This window comes from Coffea arabica, chromosome 6c (genome assembly GCF_036785885.1).
Source record: "Coffea arabica cultivar ET-39 chromosome 6c, Coffea Arabica ET-39 HiFi, whole genome shotgun sequence".
Lineage (NCBI taxonomy): Eukaryota > Viridiplantae > Streptophyta > Magnoliopsida > Gentianales > Rubiaceae > Coffea > Coffea arabica.
This window is the reverse complement of record NC_092320.1, coordinates 3,007,576-3,028,124: the sequence shown is the minus strand read 5'-3', so window position 1 is coordinate 3,028,124 and position 20,549 is coordinate 3,007,576. Positions and strand designations below refer to the sequence as shown.

Sequence of the window (20,549 nt, the reverse complement as noted above, 5' to 3'; positions counted from 1 at the left end):
ACGAAATCATTACTCCATGAAAAACACAAAGTGCAGCTGACCATTGGACTTTCGACGGGGTAAATTTGGAGCAAAGGCTTGGCTGTCAATAATGATACCACTGTACATAAAAAGTTGCATTCCCTATAAACGTCTCTAATATTGGGACGGAGGGAGTAAAATAGTTGAACTATTTTAAATTATTATTTTTAAATAAAAATAATAATACTAATCCTTTTTAAATTTTGTTATTAATTACACACGCATTGGCTGAAGAGATCCCAAGTTAGAAGCTGGAATCTGCAAGCCACGACTCACAAACAGTGCTACACTTCGTCTTCAAACCCCGACTCCTCTTCAACCTCACACGCTACGCTCCGAATTTGGTTTCTCTCCGGTGGATTAGCTCTCGATTTTTCACAATGACCATAATACACATTTAGATGCATGACATGACATGTATCTTTATTTATTAGGAAGGGACACAATTATTTTAAATTTAACTAATTCCAAATCTTCTTGTTAATAAATCATGACCAAACCAAAAAAAATCCCCGATCCATGCCTGTCCCTTTCTTTTTCTCCATCCTCGTTGTGGATGCTGCTGGGTTTCCTTAGGGTGGAAGAATTTGGTTTCACTGTTTGATCTTTCTTGTTCGGATGCACAAATTAATTGTGAGAACATAAGCACTGTTGATGAAAGACAAGTACAAGGCATCCTATGTTTACTGCCGGCCTTTTACATTTCCTAAAAGATGGAATTGACCTGCATATCAATTTTGTAAGCAATCCTAATCGGGTCGGTGTTGGTTGGGAGATGAACCAAAACCATTCGATTATCTCGAATTAAGTACGATTTGATTAAAAATTTGTTTGAGTGAAATGTGTTCGCCAATTAATTTAAGTCGATAGTTTTCAAATACAACAAAAAGTTCGATCGAATTTGATTCGATAAATAAATGAATCAAATTCAAACTCGATAAAATAATCAAACAAACTTGTAATTGGATTCATCTACGCCTCTAAACCCTGAACAACTTTCGCTGGAAGGGCACTGAACGGTCCTTTGAAAATACTCTGGTACAAGCTCTTACTTTTGTTGAACGTAATTGGGGACGACCCAACTAAGAGGCCCTTCCACTCTAGATCAGCGACTCTTTTCTGACATATCCCGATGTTAGATATTTAATTGTGTATTATTCGACACAGCCTGCAAATCACCGAAACAATTTATTAGATCCCATTATCCTTCCTTCGATTTTCGTCCTCTTGTGCATGCCACGAACGGATGAAATAAATACGCATTGGTCCTTTTCCACTCGCGACAGCCTACAAGTGCAAATGCCTCCTAAAGTAAAGTGCCGATAAAGACTGAACTTGATGGATGACTGAAAGATTAGCAACCCTGACGGTCACTTGATGGATATGAAGCGCTAACAACTGGAATTTTGTTGATTACTTCGTCGGCACAAAACAGAGGGAGGACTCTACTGCAGCTTTTTATGTCTCGATCATTTGAATGATCTAGAATTCATGCAAATTGATCACAATAGTTTGTGAAAGAACGTAAATTTGCCTGCCCTCAGTAAGTTGCCATTTGACAGCTATGTTCGCCATAGCCTTTTAATTCTTCATTCCACAAGGCTGCTACTTAAGTGGCACGTAAACTCTCTCGAGTGTTGCTGATGAGTTCCACTTCCACCTCAGAAAGTATTTGCTCAGCCAACCAATTATCCAGCCGCCCGTCTACTTTTTGTTATGTCGGAGGCTGAAACGGGCCAAATGGCTAAAGGGCTTATCTTCTGCATCCGTACCACAGCAAATCATCATCATTCTTGTGTGGAGGATACTCAGCAGACAATGAGATCTTTCTACATTTCAAGATTGTTGAAAAATGAAAGGATGAATAAGCTTTCCAAGTGAGTTTCAAGACTGTTTCTCATTCAAAAGCAGAAAACTCACAGTTTCGAGTATCAATGGTCCAAAAACCGATTGTCAGTAACGTTCCGCACGAACCATCTGATTACTTTTTGACAAACTTAGGTATTCCTAATTGATTTCTTCGGGGTTAAGTCGAAGCTGCTGGTTTTATACAAACCTAAATAATTCAAACAACTTTTAAAACTTGCCTTTTTTTTTTCCCCTTACGATAAGGGAGCTTTACAGTAGTGTCACCCTCACTTTTATGTTGAAGGTAACAGCCCCATGTCCCTCTTCTAAGTATGTTTTCGTAATTTCTACCGATGGGAATACCAACTCTGATGGTTATCATTGTAGTTTACCAACTCTGAGCTTCTTCTTTTTTTTTTTTTTTTTTAATTCCCATTATTGATAGTAATTTAAGGTTTTTTTTTTTAGGAAATACGTGGAATAACTCTCTAATCTCTCGCATGGTATAGTTTTTCTTTTATTATTATTATTTTTTGAAGTTTGTCTTCTAAAATCCAGGATTTTATGCATATGCATGCGACAAGTGAATATGAGCTTTCAAAATCCATAGAAAAATAAACATTAGTTATAAGTTACTCGTGCGTGACATTAATATTTCAGCATGAATTAGAAACATTTTTTTTTTGGTTTATTTGTAAAAAAAAAAAAAAAAAAAACTTTTTTGTTTAATTTTCTTCCTTTACTCTTGGAGTGTTTTAAGGTTATAGGACCTTGGAGTGACATGCAGCTACTACCATTTGAAGACCTTTGCGGGCCTCTGATGAGTCAATGCATTACGATGTCAAACAGACCCAATACGAGAAAACAAAATTGTCTATACCGTGGTGTTGAGGCTAAGTTTGATGGTATCCAAACTAATGACATCTCGAAGCCCAAAAGTAACATTTGAAGGTGTCAAGCCCACCAAACAATTTTGGGCTTTAAAGTAGCTGTGCACTTAATAAGGCACCGTTGGATCTGGCTCGGTGATCTATTTCAAGCAAATCCTTGGAATCTACTACAAAACTGCGCCAAGATTTGCTCTAGGTTTTGTAGTTCCAAGTTCCAACTCTTTTTTTTAAGTACTCCCTCCCTTTTTTTTTATAACTGACATTTAAGGTTTTGCACGTTAATTAAGAAAAATTTTTCATTACTTAAATCTGTACACTACTTTCCTTTTGTACCCTCATTAATTATCCAATTCACCCATGTTTTCTCTCACTAGAGTACTAAATTGTGTTGTTTTACTAGGCCAAAAGCAATGCAAACTAACTCCCACCAAACTAGGAGTAGTATTTAAGAACACTGTATTGAAAAAGAGAGATAAAAGGGTAAAATTGTGAAAAAATAATTAATACTGTATGGGAATAATAAAACGACAAATAAAAGTACACTAGAGCAAATTTCTTAAACATCAGTTTCTTAAAAGTTAGTTAATATTAAGGGTTAATTACATTTACCTCCCCTGAGGTTTGACCATATTACCAATCAATCTCTGTAATTTGTCTAAATAACGGTCTCACCCTTTGAATGATCAAACATTTAACAAAAACCCCCTTAATGCCGAAAATGCCCCTTTTGAGGCCATATTGCATTAAAAAAAGAACATATTTTTATTTATTAACCTTCAAGTAATTCAAAAAAATTGAAAAAAGTTTTTACTTATTATTTTATAAAAATCATATTTTTATTTTCATAAATAGTTTTGAATCAATAATTATTTTAAATCTTAAAAATGAATATTAAAAATTAGATAAATTGAAAAAAAATAAAAAAAAGTAATTATTTTAAATCCTCAAGTATGGTTCGAATCTGTGATTCAAGGCATGTTTTCTCAATTCGAATCTGTGTAGTTGGTCAAAGTTTACAAACGCGTACGTTGGCAAGTTTGAAACTATGGCGGTTTGACCCGAAGCACCAGAACTGGAGTGGGTCCATCATCCATGCTCTGGTTTTCCGCATTGCTGCCCCCAATGAAATGTGATTGCGTACATTCATATTATTAAAAATTAACTTAACGACGCGCTTTTATTTTTCAATATCTTTCACTCGCACTTCTTCCTCTTATCTCATTTTAATACTTAAATTTAGTAAATTTAGATTTTAAGTTTTTAACATGTTGAAACGCGTTTAATAATAAAAAATTAAATATTTAAATTAATTAAATGATACTAAATTTTTTAAATAAAATTTAATTTAAAAAATAAATAATAAATTATCTATTTATTACTTAATATTATAAATATATTAAATTTAATACGTGATAATTCAGTAAAATTTAATAAAATTCAAACTTCAAATTTCAGGCGTAAGTTTCAAACATTTCAATTTTCATCGAACGAGCCCTTACCCTCCATTTGCTTACTAGTAGTAGGCCGACTTTCCCAACAAACGACAGCGGATTCCCACCCAAGAAACCAGGCCGCGTTGAAGATTCAAACAAACTGACCATTCAAGTGTAAAAGTTAGAAAAACAAAACAGTTCAACAGAAAGTCACAAGCAACCCGACAAGAAACTGCAGGACGTCTTTGTCTTAACATTCAGGGCCACTCTAGGAGGCAAAACAAAGGTTAAGAAACAATTTGCAAGAGGCATGTCGCCATATTAGAAAACACGTCTAATAACTTCGGTTATCACCAAATATCCTAAGTTTGAACGTCATTTTATTGAACTTCAGAAGATCATAATCATGCCAAATAGCTTTTATGCCAAATAGTCGAATGCAATCATCTTCTGTTTTTTCGATCATTACAGCAGCCTCTTAAGAATGAACTCACTAATTGGGCTATAAATTGGTAAAATTCTACCCAACTGTTTGCGGAATGAGATCCCTGAATTTAGATCAGTCACATTCCAGAAAGGCATAACTTTCACAAATAGACCCAAAAAAAAAAAAAAACCCAAAATTTTCCCCCTTTATTCTGGGGGATAAGTTATTGTAAAAGTAACAATCTCGCAGGTCCTCTATTTTCATCCGCTGGCAAAATCCCAAAAAGCATAATGACCCTCCAAAACTAGGCGGGGAGGGGGTGGGGTCCAAACTCGAAGGCCGCTGCATTACTCCGCTAGTATTAGCAGATTGCAAATTCCGCGCTCCCACTCTGCCATCTACATCAACAGGCATCTCCCCCACCACCACCTCCTCTTCCTCGGTTTCTCCTCGTTGGTAGGTGGCGACTGGCGAGTGGAAAACTAGTCAGAACGGAACTCCGCTGAATGCCAGCATAAACTGAAAAAAAAAAAAAGGGCAGGAGATCACCTATGGGCCAGGCAGCGAGTTGCAGAGTGTCGGCGGCCAGTGAACATGAACTATTCAGTACTGTCCAAAATGGTGAGTTGGAAACAGTTGAAACTATGGTTGATGAAGATCCTACTATCTTGGGACTGACCACTGTCCATGGGAGGCTCTCCGCTCTACACGTAGCAGCTGCCAATGGGCAGAATCAGGTGGGCTTTTGATCTTTACAAGTAGTAGTACAGTGCTACTAGTTTTTCCGTTTGGATACGCACCTTTGTTGGTTCTCGAATCTGGATATCTATAGTTCCTCAACTCTGTTTTCTTGAATTGGTTATTGGTTCCTACTACCCTTTTTTTTTTTCCCTTCTAGGTTCTATCCATGCTTTTGGATCGGTCTTTCCATCCGGATGTTTTAAACCGCCACAAACAGGTAAAGATGAATTGAACTTGCGGTAGTACTACTAGAACAACCGTTCCAGTCTGGGAGGGATACTACATATTCTGACTTGATTGTTCTTCGGTTGAATGATAGACCCCATTGATGTTAGCTGCTATGCATGGGAAGCATTCCTGCGTGGAAAGGCTCATTCAAGCAGGAGCTAACGTATGATGATTGCATTTCTTACCCTTCTTTTTCCTTTCCCTTCTTCGTTTCTCTCCTCTTTTTGGTTTGCTCGATTCACTGCTAGATAGTTACTCGATGGCTGGATTAACTTGTCAATTCTCGTTTTTCAACTTCTAGATATTGATGTTTGATTCCGTGAATGGAAGAACCTGTTTGCATTATGCTGCTTACTATGGTCATTCAGATTGCTTGCAATCTATTCTTTCTGCTGCCAATACCTCCCCAGTTGCCCAGTCTTGGTAATTATCAATGCTTCCACATTTTCTACCATGAACAAAAAGATGAGACAATAAAGGAAGGCACTGAAGTTCTTTCGCGTCAATTGAAATTCCAGGGGATTTGCAAGATTCTTGAACATAAGGGATGGAAATGGGGCAACCCCATTGCATTTAGCAGCCCGCCAAAGACGAGCAGAGTGTGTTCGTTTGCTATTGAGTAAAGGGGCTCTGGTGTGTGCCTCCACAGGTGGATACAGGTATAACTATGCCTTGTGCTTATTTGAGTATGCTGCTTAATTTTGTTACAATGTAGTGGTATTGTGATGGTGTATTGTAACATGGATGATTTCCTTGTGTAGCTGCCCAGGCAGTACACCACTTCATTTGGCAGCACGTGGAGGTTCGTTGGAATGTGTTCGTGAATTGCTTGCTTGGGGTGCAGATCGACTTCAGAGAGATTTGTCTGGGTGAGCTTGCAATCACTTTATGTATTCTATTGAGTTCGTTTATGATTTAAGATTGTGCCCTATTCAATAATGTTATTTATGCTCTCCTCCTCAACTTAAATCAACTGTAAAAGTTAAAAGGGAAGGACTTAAATCAAATCCATGATAAAGAAGATTCCGAGAGGAGGTTACTGGAATGTTTTGTTCTCTTAGAAGCTTTCTTTGCATACGAGTCACAATGGTAAGAGAAAGTGACTGGTTACCTTGACAATTGACATTGAGAAGGATGATAGCAAAGGTCGAGGAGGGGATCTGGAGTCTCGCGTGTGCAATTTGATGGGAGAGGGCCACAAGCTACCAGGACTGGAATACTGAACAACGATCATTGCTAACTCTTTCTAGTCAAAGTGTGAGGGGCGGCTTTTGTTGTTTCTGTAGATCTTAAACCTTCTAATTATCCGTTAAATCATGGCTCAGATGGATCGCTAGAGTTGTTTATAATTTTGACATGGGGTCTATGCAGGAGGATACCTTACATGGTTGCCTTGAAGCACAAGCACGATGGATGTGCTGCATTATTAAATCCTTCAGCTCCAGAGCCTTTGACTTGGCCATCATCCTTGAAGTTCATCAGCGACCTTAGCCCCGAGGCAAAGGCACTATTAGAAGGGGCCCTAATTGAAGTCAATAAGGCAAGGGGGAGGTTGATCTTGAAGGGGATGCCTGACACAGATGTACCAATTGCCGACTCTGTGGCTGGTGATGTTGATCCTCAGGTAATTAGCCTACTGAAACTTTGTCAGTTTCCAATTGAAATTACACGACAGCTAGAATGGCTTGATAAGAGGGTAGCTGCGGACTGCATAATCTTGTTAGGTCCTAAACATGGGTAGCCATTTGCTTGCATCTATCCATAGTATATAGAGTCCTGAAATGTAAGAAGAGGATGATAATTGAGAAAAGAAATTCAGGAAGTATGCTTGGAATATCTCTGGACAGAGGAAGCAAATGCTTCCCAATATTATATAGGAAACTACCATATCTGCTCATTTAACTTGATAAATTGAAACGAGAAAATTAATCAAATAATATATGCATCGCATTCTTGAGCTTTAACCATGAGGGGCATTCATGTTCAATGACAAGAGACTCTCTATCAGGTAAGCAACGTCGAGGTATGCTGCATCTGCTTCGAGCAGGCGTGTACGATTGAGGTTCAAAATTGTGGTCACCAGATGTGTGCCCGTTGCGCCCTATCCTTGTGTTGCTACAACAAACCAAGTCCTTCGACCAATATTATCAAGGCACCCGTCTGTCCCTTTTGCAGAAGCAGCATCACTCAGCTAGTTGCTGCAAAGATCTGTGCCAACGGTGATGTTGAACTGGATTTATGCCCATCACAGCCAAGACGATCACAAAAGTCATTCAACCAGAGTGAAGGTAGTAGTAGCTTCAAGAGCCTTTCATCCTTGGGTTCATTCACGAGGATAAGTGGGCGCAAGTTTGCTGCTGATGGTGATGAGGGGTTCGATAAACGGTAGCCATTTCTCACTGTAGTAGTAATCAGGGAATTCGTCAACTACAGTACAGCGAATTGCACACTACGCACTCTTGAGTAAATAGGGCAAATATTTATTCAAAAAAGTTGCATCGCCAACGGAGGTAGGGAACTGCTAAAACCCTTTTGCAAACAATGATGGATCCATCAATGTCATTTGTTTTTGGTGGATATTGGTTCAGCTCTCATTGGACCAAAAAAAGTCAGGCATTTTAAAGACATAATTATCTCCCTCGAGAACCAAGAGTAAGGGAGACATTTTTTTTGCCTCTTGCCAGTTGCGAAGAGCACAACTGAACAGAGTGGTCGCTAAGTAAGTCAAATTTCCACGGGTAGACTCGAGAGAAAAGCAATCGATTGCATAAGCCTTTCCCCATAGCTCATTACGCCATAATGGCCCTCGGGAGAACTTTTGACTAAGGAGAAGGAGCCAACTCCAACTGTTTAGACATTGGCAAAAGCATCAAGAAATTATAAATCATCTTCTCTAACCCGGGCACTTGAATTCCGCTCTTTTTTCTTATATTTATGGTGTAGCTTTTAGTAAGCTATAACAATTTCTAAATAGCTTGCAAAGCTCCAGAGCCTCTCCGTAATTGAAATAGTGATTTTACCTGTTTTAGGCGTTCACCTTGTCACTACACCAAATTGAATTTTGTAAATTCAGATATTTGATGCTTTGATAACTTGTACTACTGTTAGTTTCAAAACTTGTAAAGCAGTTAATTTTTAAGATAGAAAGGCGTGGATCCACACCGAAAGGCGTAAATTTAACTGCTTTACAAATTTACAAATTCTAAAGATAGACTTGAGCCTTTCGGTGTGGATCAAAGCATCAAATTTACTCCTCAAATGCCACTTTTTTGAGCTGTGGATCAGCTCTGGTTCTACAATATTCTTCTGTTTTTGGTACATATGGATCATCTCTCATCCCAGAAAGAAAAGAAAATAACCCCAAAAAAAAAAAATAATCTCCAGCATTAAAGACGTCCCTCCGGAGCCTAGTAGAGAGATACATGGCCTTCTTGAGAGTGGCATTTGCGTTTGCTGTAAGAAACATGGATAGCACATGAAGGAAGAGAACTGAATGAGTATTTAGTGTGTCAGACTTCCACACAGACAAGAAAAAAGCAATGGAGCTCCATAAGCATCATCTTGGAGTAAGCCTTCTCCTAAGCTTCTTTCGCAATCTTGACCAATACGAGTACTTGATCGAGAAGGAGCAACACGGCCTTCGACAAACAACGCATTGGCATCTGCTGCAGTCGGAACTCGAGACAAATTGTCAGTCCCATAAATTAGGGGGCTCCGACTCCTCCTGTAAATGCTGGCAGCTAGCCTCTCGGCTTCAAGCAAGTGACCAAGAGACGGAGTGTTCTTAATGCTTACAGCGTCAGTGCTCAGCCTTGAGCAAAGTGAGAATAACCAAGCTTTTGATTTGTAACTACTCCTCTTTTCTCTCAGTGGATCAGGTATTCTGCCCCTTGTTGATCTTCGAGAGAGCTCTAGAAAGCCAGAGATGCCTATGAGGCTTCCTAGAGTGATGCTCTTATCACAAAAGAAAGAACCTGTGGACTGAGACAAGAAAGAGCAGCAAAAATCTGTGAATATGTCCAACGACTACCACAAGTTATTCTAAATAAGCGTGAATTCGTAAGTCTTGGAATCTCATATCCCAACTCCATCAAATGTTGATTACCTTTTCTTGCATGCTGTTCAAATAGCTTATCTAAGTAATCTTAACATTTGACCTGCAAAAGTTTGGAAGCCAATGCCCCAACCAGGCCTAATCCCATTTCTCAAGCCCCAGAACGAGGAGTGAAATTAGGCTAGGAAGCATGAAAGGCGGTTTTGCCCCTGCGAGGTGCTTATTGAAGTCTGAATACGCACACACACAAATCTACTTTGGCCTATGACGCTGGATTATGACGGATCTATATTTTCACAATGACATTGTGTGGCATATGAGGTTAACTGGTCCAGGAGATTAAGAAAAGGGCCCAGCATGGAATTTAATTCGGTGCTACAAAATTCTTTGCTTCTCAGCAGGCGCATTGATTAATTGCTGATCATGATACTAGATAGGAATAAGTTAAGATTTGGAGAGTAGTATTAGCACTTCCAAGTACAATTTTTGATAAATTTAGAAGCACACCGTTTGTTGATTCATTAGATATGAAGTGTGTATGGGCAGTAGGTGTAGAAGTGGAAAATGCCTGCACCCTGCACTTTCCTACTTAATCATGATGACTCATAAACATTTTGGAATTGGTAAGCATAGAAGGAAAAAAAGAAAAAGAAAATTCTTGCTCCTATTATTCTCCTGAATTTACTAGTAGAAACTTAAGGATTATACACAGCATTCCCTCATCATCCAGTTGTTATCATGATTCCAGGAAGAAAAGGAAAGGAGGAGGAAAAGAAAAGGGAAGAGAAAGCAGGGCCCATTAAAATGCCATCATTGGAAGACATGTGAAAAATGTAAAGTGCTTCCAGGTTCCAACTTTTAATCAGCACAAACATGACTCAGCCGGACACAGGAAACTAATATGAAACCATACATGCAGAAAGGAGTTAATGCGTCACTTTTACAGAGAAATTTTTGCAGTCAGTTCCATTATTTATGCATCATCAATCGAAGAAAGGGCTTGAAGTTGTCGCTATTATTATCGTCAGAGACCAACATGAAATGAGGGATATTCCCACCTGCGGTTAGTTTCATGACATGAAATGGTTGCAGACGCACGGGCACCTTAATTCACCCATAATTGCTGAAAATATAACAAATCACTCTTACAAAGAATTAGTGGATTGTTACTACCATTTAGCAAGACATTGGTAATCGGTCGTCTTCAATAATAATCGCCAGGGCAAAAAAAATGCACTCAGAATTTATGGCTAAGGGAAAAAGAAAAGAGAACAATAGGCCAAAAGAAGAGAAACAGGCATGCATCATATTTGTTTTGGATAAATGTCTCTTTAATCGACTACCAGCACACAACCGTACGGCAGAAGATTGCAAACGGTACAATGCTAGAATGCGTCGCATAAAAGTAGTATGCATATATTTATTCACATCCACATCTCCCACCCAATATCAACAGGAAATTAGAAACAGAAAAATTAAAGAGCAGCAGTTTGTGGTCTGACTGAAAATCTGAAAGTGGAGTCAGTGGAAATATCACACAAACCTCTGTATCAAGAGCAGAGGAAGAAGCGGTGGAGGAAGTTGGGGAACCAGTAAGCAACGTGTTGAAGGAAACCGATCCATCAAGTTCAGGGTTTCTGGCTAACCCAACTCTAACATTAAGTGGTCGGAGCCCAAGAGGCCACCCACCCTCTTCCTGAGAAGTTAAACAAATTACTTTACCCCCAAATTCAGCAATCGATTAATAGTAATGCCATGGTGGCTAAAAAAGCCCATTTCAGTTTCAGCAAGGCGTACAAAACAAGAGTGTACGTGCGTGTGTGTGTGTGCGCGGGCGCGCGCGGAGAGATGATAAGAGGAGCAGAAGCTGCCATGGTGCAGCTAGCAACTAAGCAAGTAAAGGTAGTCGAACCTGCTGCGGTGCCATTGCTTTGTCGACTCTTATCTACCCGAGCAGTCCAAGTTAGCTGGTGTGCTGCTCCAGCATGGAGGATCAATTGAATTAATATAGGGGGCTACTTTTTTTTTTGACTGACAGGACAGGACTGTTCTAAGTGAAGTACTCCATTTGGCGTTTAGGAGGGGCAAACAGCAAAAAGGCGGATCTTACTACTCGAGTATCCACTTAGCCACCACCATAGAGTGTCCACTTCAGGATGTGAATTAGCTGTCAATTCCTACGAACCCTACCATGGCTTTTATGGTACTTACCACTCGAGCTGCCCATATATGCCCAAACTGGCAATACTAATGGTCATAACAAATCCCCTCTGAAGAAGCGCGGAGCTTCCCCGAGGAGAGCTGACCTGATCAGCTCGGGGTGTCGATGGGAGAGCTGACTTAAGACCTGCAAAACAGAGAAGAGGAGCTAACAAAGGGGGCCCGAGGGTGGTCCCCGAGGGCACTCCGACGGTCAAGTTAGTTTTCCGATGAGCGAGTTTCACGGGAAGTAGTAACTGTCCGGAGTAAGTTGTCAATAGTGAGCGTACCTTGTACAGTGGATGTGTGTTATTATTTATACCTGCAAGGGAGTCCGACCTCCGTACGTTCCGGGACCTTCCTGATATAATCTCAATCCCGCGCCGAGCGGGATCTCCTCCGACCTCTGCGGGACGGTCTCCTGATCCCCCTGGAGCCCTAGCGGGGGTGCGGCCCAGGGCGGTCGCCAGGAGCCTGGGGCCGGAGCCCAACTCGGCTTTACCTGGGCTGCCACGTGTCTAGGCCCAGTACGGGGCCTCTGCACTAACCCCCTAGATTAGGTAAGGCTTCCAGGCAGACCTAATCTATACTCTGCCACGTGGGAGACCAGCGTCGCACACTACTCTGCCCTGGTCACCTCTGGTACAGTGCTGTCACTGAGAAAACCGCGCCGATCTCCTGGGTCGAGCGTCAAACTCCCAAGTTTCGACAAACTTGATCAATGCGTGCCGACCTCATGGGACCGAGCATCAAATTGCCACTGACATGGTTTAAGCCCCCGACTTTTAAAGTTTTGAGCCTTGCCGACCTCTTGGGTCAAACAAACCCATTCAAGTTAAGGCACAACGTGCCGACCTCTTGGGGCCGAACATCGCACTTTCCGATTTCAAGCCGTGCTGACCTCTTGTGGCCGATCATCATACTTTGAAGGCAGTCACGCCGACCTCCCGGGTCGAGCGTCGAACTCTGATTTTAGCGGAAATACCAATCTCTTGGGGTCGAGCATCACATTTCCAAGGCAGTTATGCCGACCTCCTGGGTCGAGCGTTGAACTCCCTGATTTTAGCAGAGGTGCCGACCTCTTGGGGTCGAGCATCACATTTTCCAGGCAGTCATGCCGACCTCCTGGGTCGAGCATTACATTCTCAGGACAATCGTGCCGACCTCCTGGACCGAGCATCATACTTTGAAGGCGGTCACGCCGACCTCCCGGGTCGAGCGTCGAACTCTGATTTTAGCGGATATGCCAACCTCTTGGGGTCGAGCATCACATTTCCAAGGCAGTTATGCCGACCTCCTGGGCCGAGCATCATACTTTGAAGGCGGTCACGCCGACCTCCCGGGTCGAGCGTCGAACTCTGATTTTAGCGGATATGCCAACCTCTTGGGGTCGAGCATCGCACTCTCAAATTTCGCAATTTCAAGCCGTTTGCGGACCTCATGGGGGGTTTTTCCGTCCTCTCCGCTCTCCGAGCCCCCCGCGCCCCGGGCCGCCTCGGTCTCCGCTCGCCAGGATCCCTCGCCGGCTCTCGGGCCGGTGCTCTCAATGGTTCGCTTGGATCGTGTTCTTGCCATCAACACAACAATAATTACCTTGCGTTTCCCACAGACGGCGCCAACTGAAGAAGCGCGGAGCTTCCCCGAGGAGAGCTGACCTGATCAGCTCGGGGTGTCGATGGGAGAGCTGACTTAAGACCTGCAAAACAGAGAAGAGGAGCTAACAAAGGGGGCCCGAGGGTGGTCCCCGAGGGCACTCCGACGGTCAAGTTAGTTTTCCGGTGAGCGAGTTTCACGGGAAGTAGTAACTGTCCGGAGTAAGTTGTCAATAGTGAGCGTACCTTGTACAGTGGATGTGTGTTATTATTTATACCTGCAAGGGAGTCCGACCTCCGTACGTTCCGGGACCTTCCTGATATAATCTCAATCCCGCGCCGAGCGGGATCTCCTCCGACCTCTGCGGGACGGTCTCCTGATCCCCCTGGAGCCCTAGCGGGGGTGCGGCCCAGGGCGGTCGCCAGGAGCGTGGGGCCGGAGCCCAGCTCGGCTTTACCTGGGCTGCCACGTGTCTAGGTCCAGTACGGGGCCTCTGCACCCTCAAAAATGAATCATTTCAGAGGGTTAACGGAATTACGGTGAGCTTTGGCTTATTTCTTTGCCGTCTTTTTGAAGTGTCAGCCTATTGGTCGCAAAACTGCAAATCTACCCCATACATGGAGCAGATTCGTACTTGGCGGGTTGCTACAAAATGGGAACAACCGGTACCCAACTCGGCAGCGAACTAGCTCCAGAGTAGTTGGTATCGTATGTCTTATAAGATAACGGAAGGTTAAGAATTTAAATCTTATCTTTCATCAAAATTATTATTTAACGTGATTTTTTTTAAATTCATATGAATGCTTACTACACTTGTACGATTTAATAGTGATTTAGGAGCAAGAATAGATGTAAATAATAACCAATAGGTAATAAATCCGAATTCCGTTACCCTTCTTTTGTCCATCTTCTGGTTTTTCAGGTTTTCCTTTTTTTTTTTTTTTTTTTTCTAACCAACCCTAAAGGTAGTTGCCTGCCCTTGCAGGTACAATGTTAAAAATAAGTACATAATGCGTCGTATATGTTTAATGCGAAAAATTACGCCGTATGAGTTGGGGCTTAATCTGAGTCCTGAGTAGAGTAACATGACTGGTTTGCTTCCATATTACCAACAGAATAAAGATTGCGTCAAAAAAATCTGTTTACATTGGCAGAAGAACTCAACAATCCCTTCTTTTTGTTTTTTGTTTTCTTCGTCGGACTTAAATGATTGGAAAATTAGGCCTTGTTTGGGCGTTACTTTTTTCGTAAACATATTTTTTAATCATATTTTTATCTCATATATATATATATCAAACCACTATAATAAATTTTTTACAAAAAATACAATCCAAATTTTCATTACTTTCAAAGTCTCAAACAATAATGCCATTCGTATCTTTCCTATAGAACATAAAAAATTGAAGCTTTTTGAGTCTTACTAATTAGTCCATACTAAAGCTGAAATTTCATTAAAAATTTCCCACACAAAGTAAAACAAAATCACCCTACTCCCCATGTAGTAGAGAATCATAGCTACCACCGTGTTCCGACAAAGCAAATGCAAGTCATTAATTATCAACATGTACCACTTCCTTCAAGAGTGGCGATGTCAGCGGACGCGTTAATATGATCACCAACCTTCTACATGTAATAAAATAGTACAAGCCTAGCCTACATTTCACCAATGTCGAACTGTGTCGGTGTTGTCAAAGTAAACATAGTCGATGGTTTAGGAGAGGTTATTTCCAATTTGATGGGTACAATTGAACACAGGAGATTTGATATTCGTATTTCCCATTTAACCTTTAGCGCTCCAATTCACTCGCTCGCTACAAATATAGCATCCATCAAATGAGTGCTAGAGATTAATTAGAGAGTGCAAATATCACTTCCCTTAAATATTGATATTTTTTTTTTCCAACAAACGCCTTAAACATTGATATAGCGTGTTGGATTTTTGTGCCTAACTGTATGGTAAAATTGGAATTACCAATTGCAAATACCTCTGATCCAGCAACAACACCAGACCTGTAAAAAAGGTTACACACAGGGATGCGAACAGGATGCTGTTCCATTTCATGATCATCATCCCATTCCCCCCGGGAAAAAACATATAGAATGGAATATCATTCACGATTTCAAGGATGGACAGCAATTGTGGGTCCATTACTTTATTAGACCGGTCTTTGAGAGCTTAGATCGACTGGCGGCAACATCAACAAGCTTGTCTGTTCCTGCGACAGGATAGTTACCACAGTACCAGATTTTACAATGCCAAGTTCAGTAGCTATTATCATCGCTTTAAGTACGTATTGCAACAGCACAAATGACTCGAAGTACTAAACACAGATCAACAAGCTTTTCTGTTGATTTATTTAAACTTTGTTCTCGCAACAGTAGAGCTACCTCGATACCAGATTTTACAATGCCAAATTCAGTAGCTATCATCTTCGCTTTAAGTGCATAGATGATTGTTGCATATTTTAAGTGGAAGAGATATTTTGGACAGTTCATAGGGCTCGAATAAAATTAGGACGAGAATTCAAACAAAAAATAAATTCTTTTGAGAAGCTATGTTGGGTTTCGAACCATAAATGTTTGCTGTGAGATCTCTTTTGTACGTCAATTTGTGACCAGAAAATGGTCAACTTCTATTTATAACACACTATCAGATAGCTCCTCGCTACAAGCTCAAAAATACAATGATCTCATCGCATGTACAATGTTATACAACTTACAGGGCAATAGCAATTGTCAAAGCTCAGGAACCGTTGTCATTTTCAGCACAATTTTATTCAGAGTTAAGAATAAGGTCAGCCCGCCCTGAGCTTTAGCAAGAAAATCACACACATTCTTTGACTAGTATTAAAATGCTTGGTTTGGTAGGGAATCTAGATGCTGAGATTGAATTTTGGGTGCAAAGCATTCTAAGTTCTGTCACTAAGCACGGCTTGCACCAGGACGATATTCTCCAATACCAAGCAGATCCTGTAAATATCTGAAATTAAACTCTCTTTCTTGCTAAATTAAGCAGACTGTAAATTTTCTTTTCTTATTAAATCCTTGTTCTAACATAAAAAAACAAAACCTTGTAGAGCAATGTAGCTACAAATTGCAGCCCCAACTCAGGCTAGCACAGGAAGAAGAAAGCAGAAAATGCATTTGATCCTGAGCCTAGATTAATTACCGTATGGTACCAACTCAGATTAGCACCGGAAGAAAAAGGTAGAAAATGCACTTGATCCTGAGCTTAGGTTAATCACCGAACTCATAAAGTACATCAACATTTAAACCAAACCTTGAGTTTATGACAGACTTTAACAAAGATGCATCAGACGTTTCAATTTGTTTCCAAGGGGTTGATTTTTTTTCGGTTATGGGCTTGAAATAGTACCATTTTTAGCCATTTCAAGGCAGGGATTTCACTTTAATAAAAAAACCTCCTAATTTCTGAATCCACTTCCAGAAGACAACGAAAGATCATTCTGTCCAAAATTAGCAACCACAAGTGATTATGAAATGAATCTGTAGACGCTTCCCGGCAAAAGAGCTTTTCCCATTATTCCTATTTTTTGAATCAAAAAATTTCTACTAAATCTTTCTTTATTTTAATTTTATTTTAGTAAAAATCTTTCTTAATTATGAACACTAATTGTTCTTGACCGACTTTGCTTGCAGCAAATCATAATAAACCTTTTAGAAATCACGTGCTCAAAACATATGAGCCCGTGCATGTAAACATCCATAAGCTTTTACAATTCATGTCATGATTTTGGTCATGCACATATCCGTGTAATTCGGCATGCAGTTAGACACACGCACATATGCAGCATGTATATGTATGGAAACCTCAATGATTATTCATGTACAAGGGCCATGATATGGCAAATTCCTCACCAATAATTAAAGAATGATAAAAGTAGCACAATGTTCAGCATTCAACAGTCTAGTCTAACTGAAGTTATCATGTCCATAATGCATTTACGAAAGTAACGAAATCAGGTAAAAGATGAGCAAAATGAAGAATAATTATACACCTTATGGAGATGCAGTCAGCAGAAGCATATACCACTAGGGGTATGTCAGAACAAGTCTGTTGAGAAGGAAACCACCAACCTGACATGCCTTATTTTTGGCTCGGGTTTCAGCTGTGCTTGGAATATCATGATTTGGCTTCAGAAACCTCTTTTCTTGCCTTTCACATGATCCCCATCCATCTGAATATCTACCACCTCTAGGTAAATGAACAATAAGAAACAGAATTCATACAAGAGCCATTGATATTTCAACAGAAAATAAGATCCTCTTTCAAAAAAAAAAACACTCTGAAAAGGCAAATGACATACTGCATGTATGCCCGAACCACAAATTCTGCTCGCAGAACATTACGGTTATCATCAAATTCAATTGTCTTATCTTTAATTTCAAAGGATAGGTTGAAGTAAAAAGCTATCTTCCTCCAACCTACAGCAGAAATTTGCCACTAAACAAAATCAGTCAAGCATGGCTGACATATAGACCAAAAAGAAATAAAATAACAAAAATTGGATGCTTTGATGGATTACCTGACTTTTTAATGTAACGGTATCCAGAAATCAGGGTGTAGTCATTTTTCTCGAGAATCTGTAGAGCAATATGATTAGTATCATTTAATCATGCTGCACCACACATTTTAAACCAACAGGAGAACTAAGTTTCCGGCTTGGTAATTTATTCTGAATTTATACACGTCCATAATGCCCATTAGCTCATCTTATACTTCAGAAATCTGCTTCATTTGAAAAATCTGTTGTAAATTTAGAAGTTGAATGCCAGTAAAGACAGTACTGACGCTTTTTTCTATGCTTGAATTAAGCATAAGAAATTACACAACAGGCATCCACGGGAGTTAAATTGTTCCTCAAATAAAAAAGGTATAAATTATAAGGATATCGCTACAAGAGTAACAGTGAAATGTAATGGAATTCGTCAAACTATTCAGCAAGTCCACTAGTATATAGGGGAGCTTGAGGAGAGTAGAGACCGAAAGAATACAGAGCAGCTCAGAAAAAGGAGAAGCAAGCATTGTATATATGACCTAGAAACTTAAAAAAAAAAAAAACTGATGAAATTAAAGCTTTAAATTTACCGCCATAGCTGCATCTTGATATTCTTTGAACAGTGAAACAGTCGGAAACCGACCAGACAAGCTATGCCTCGTGAAGCTCTCTGTTTCTCTGTCCTCGTGATAATCCGATCCAGAGGGAGTATTACCACTGGTATTAAATCCCGTGATTGCACAGCTTTTGGTCTCGGACGGGGAATGCAGCGGAGGCGTAGTCGGCGTGCGCTGCACGTGCTTCACCAGGGCTAAAGGCTGCGGACTCATTTCACTCAGCTCCGACGCACACCGAGGGTGCGATCTGGGGAGTTTGTGCGGCCTGTGGTCGTGTTGAACCCAAGGCTCCTGCAAAACCTCTCCGTCGGAGTAATTCTGGTGGCTCCTGGGGTTTTTCGGGAGTTTAGTTTGAGGTGAGGGAATTGGGAAGGGGATGGGGGAATTGTGCTTGAGCGGGAGGGATTTGCGAGATTTAGAAGCGGAGTAGGCGGAGAGAGAAGCGGCAGCGGCAGAGTCGATGACCGCCCATAGTGCGGCGTCGTCGAGATCCTTGTCGGCGTCAAAGGCGCAGTTGTTTGGCGACGCCATTTATTTGAATCTGGATAATCCTATTAGAGTAATCAGGTTGCTAATGGGCCTTATGCAAACTTATTGTAATGCAGCCACTCTAGTTGCCCCCCGATTCAACGGATCACAATCCCGCCTCATGACAGTTTGAATTTTAGGTTAAATACGGCGACGTAGCAGGGGGCTTTGAACTTGAAGCTCCCAAGCCAAGCACAGCATTTTCAGGTAAATTACATAGTCCTCCCTGAGGTTTAAGTAATTTTTACAAACGTCCCTTTAAGACTTGTGCTTTCTCCAAGGCATGGCAACCAGAGTGACAAACATCCTACCTTGCCCCCGCTCCCGCTCCCGCTCCCGCCCTATCTCGTTTCCCTCCACGGACGATAGTTTGATCATTCGAGTCCAAATATCCTCCTTTTTTTTCTCATAATCATTTGTCAAATACTGTCTGCTAAGCAAAAATTACATTAAAAACTAGAGTTTGATGATGCATTTTGATGAGATAATCTCTTCCAATTTGCACATCTAAATAAATAAAGATTGGCAAACATTGAGGCGTCATAAGTATGCCACAGAAATTCTTCAGTTTTTTTTTTTTAAAATCATTAAGCATTCATTTTTTGGTTTTTGGCAAGCAATTGCATAGTATTTCACTACAAATTGTGGAAGTTCTTTAACCAATTAAAGCCTCTTAGTACATAACAAAAAACAGATCAGAGTATACCTTCAACTTCTCGACATGGCAGCCTGGGTTGCCCATTTGAGTGGCAGGCGAATGGATGAAAAACAGAAAAGAGAGCTGTGGAAGGAAGAAAAAAAAAAAAAAGGGAAAAGGGTAAGAATTTGGTAACTTAGGCTTCTTCATATAGGTGTTTTATGTTTATTTAATACAACTAATCGATATTTTACGTTTATGACTCCTATTATATTAGATATATATATTTTATTTAAATAAATCAATTTAAGCGGGGGATGGGACAAGGGTATCCTCTCCCATCCTCATCCCATTACTCCCATGCGGGACAGGCTCCTACTTCGCAACGGATCTTCTGTTTCAAACCCTGTCTCACACCCTATCTTCTGTTTCAACGGAACTTCGCAACGGAAGCAGCAGCTCTTTAGGTGCTTGAATTAAGGAACTGGTTTGCTGAGCTAGAAGTCTGACTTCTTGCTTCATCATTGTTGTTGTAAAAGTCTCGCTAAACAGAAAAAGAAATTGCTTATGCTTGCAGGGAGAGAGAAAGATATCTGTTTTGATTGTTTATGATAATACACCATAAATGGCATAAGTGGTTATAGAGTTTATGATAATACACCATCAACCAAAATCGGTAAGTTTTATTTTTGTCAATGACCCAGTACGCAAACAACAAAAGCTAAGTTAACATAGCATCCAAAAATAAAACTCCATCTCTCGAGCGGAAGTACCCATTACCCAGGACTCAAAATTTCCAGAAGCGGAGTGTTT

At 40.6% G+C, this 20,549-nt stretch overlaps 3 protein-coding genes and 1 long non-coding RNA gene across 5 annotated transcripts; 1 reads left to right on the top strand and 3 right to left on the bottom strand.

Annotated features, from left to right (window-relative positions):
• Positions 1-4,590: 4,590 nt before the first annotated feature.
• LOC140008250 (uncharacterized) lies at positions 4,591-5,299 on the bottom strand. The gene is made up of 2 exons (XR_011815645.1): positions 5,169-5,299; positions 4,591-5,086 (listed from the first exon to the last, which is right to left on the bottom strand). It is a non-coding gene; the product is annotated as an uncharacterized lncRNA (long non-coding RNA).
• LOC140008248 (putative E3 ubiquitin-protein ligase XBAT31) lies at positions 5,022-8,165 on the top strand. The gene is made up of 8 exons (XM_072052020.1): positions 5,022-5,356; positions 5,518-5,577; positions 5,680-5,751; positions 5,890-6,011; positions 6,107-6,247; positions 6,350-6,457; positions 6,960-7,212; positions 7,597-8,165. The coding sequence occupies exons 1-8, from the start codon at positions 5,171-5,173 to the stop codon at positions 7,975-7,977; spliced, it is 1,323 nt and encodes a 440-aa protein (XP_071908121.1). The 5' UTR covers positions 5,022-5,170; the 3' UTR covers positions 7,978-8,165.
• A 652-nt stretch (positions 8,166-8,817) lies between these two features.
• On the bottom strand, positions 8,818-12,076 carry LOC140008249 (uncharacterized). Its single transcript, XM_072052021.1, has 3 exons — positions 11,555-12,076; positions 11,186-11,338; positions 8,818-9,569 (listed from the first exon to the last, which is right to left on the bottom strand). The coding sequence occupies exons 1-3, from the start codon at positions 11,567-11,569 to the stop codon at positions 9,090-9,092; spliced, it is 648 nt and encodes a 215-aa protein (XP_071908122.1). The 5' UTR covers positions 11,570-12,076; the 3' UTR covers positions 8,818-9,089.
• Positions 12,077-15,992: 3,916 nt separating this feature from the next.
• On the bottom strand, positions 15,993-19,271 carry LOC113695358 (uncharacterized). Of its 2 annotated transcripts, none has more exons than XM_027214416.2 (5): positions 18,545-19,271; positions 17,982-18,039; positions 17,763-17,880; positions 17,454-17,650; positions 15,993-16,404 (listed from the first exon to the last, which is right to left on the bottom strand). In XM_027214416.2, exons 1-4 carry the CDS (start codon positions 19,100-19,102, stop codon positions 17,488-17,490), a joined length of 897 nt encoding a protein of 298 aa, XP_027070217.2. In that variant the 5' UTR covers positions 19,103-19,271; the 3' UTR covers positions 15,993-16,404; positions 17,454-17,487. The 2 variants fall into 2 exon arrangements, with proteins under 2 accessions (XP_027070217.2, XP_027070216.2); XM_027214415.2 differs by having other exon boundaries at positions 17,533-17,650; positions 18,545-19,266.
• Between the last annotated feature and the right edge of the window lie 1,278 nt (positions 19,272-20,549).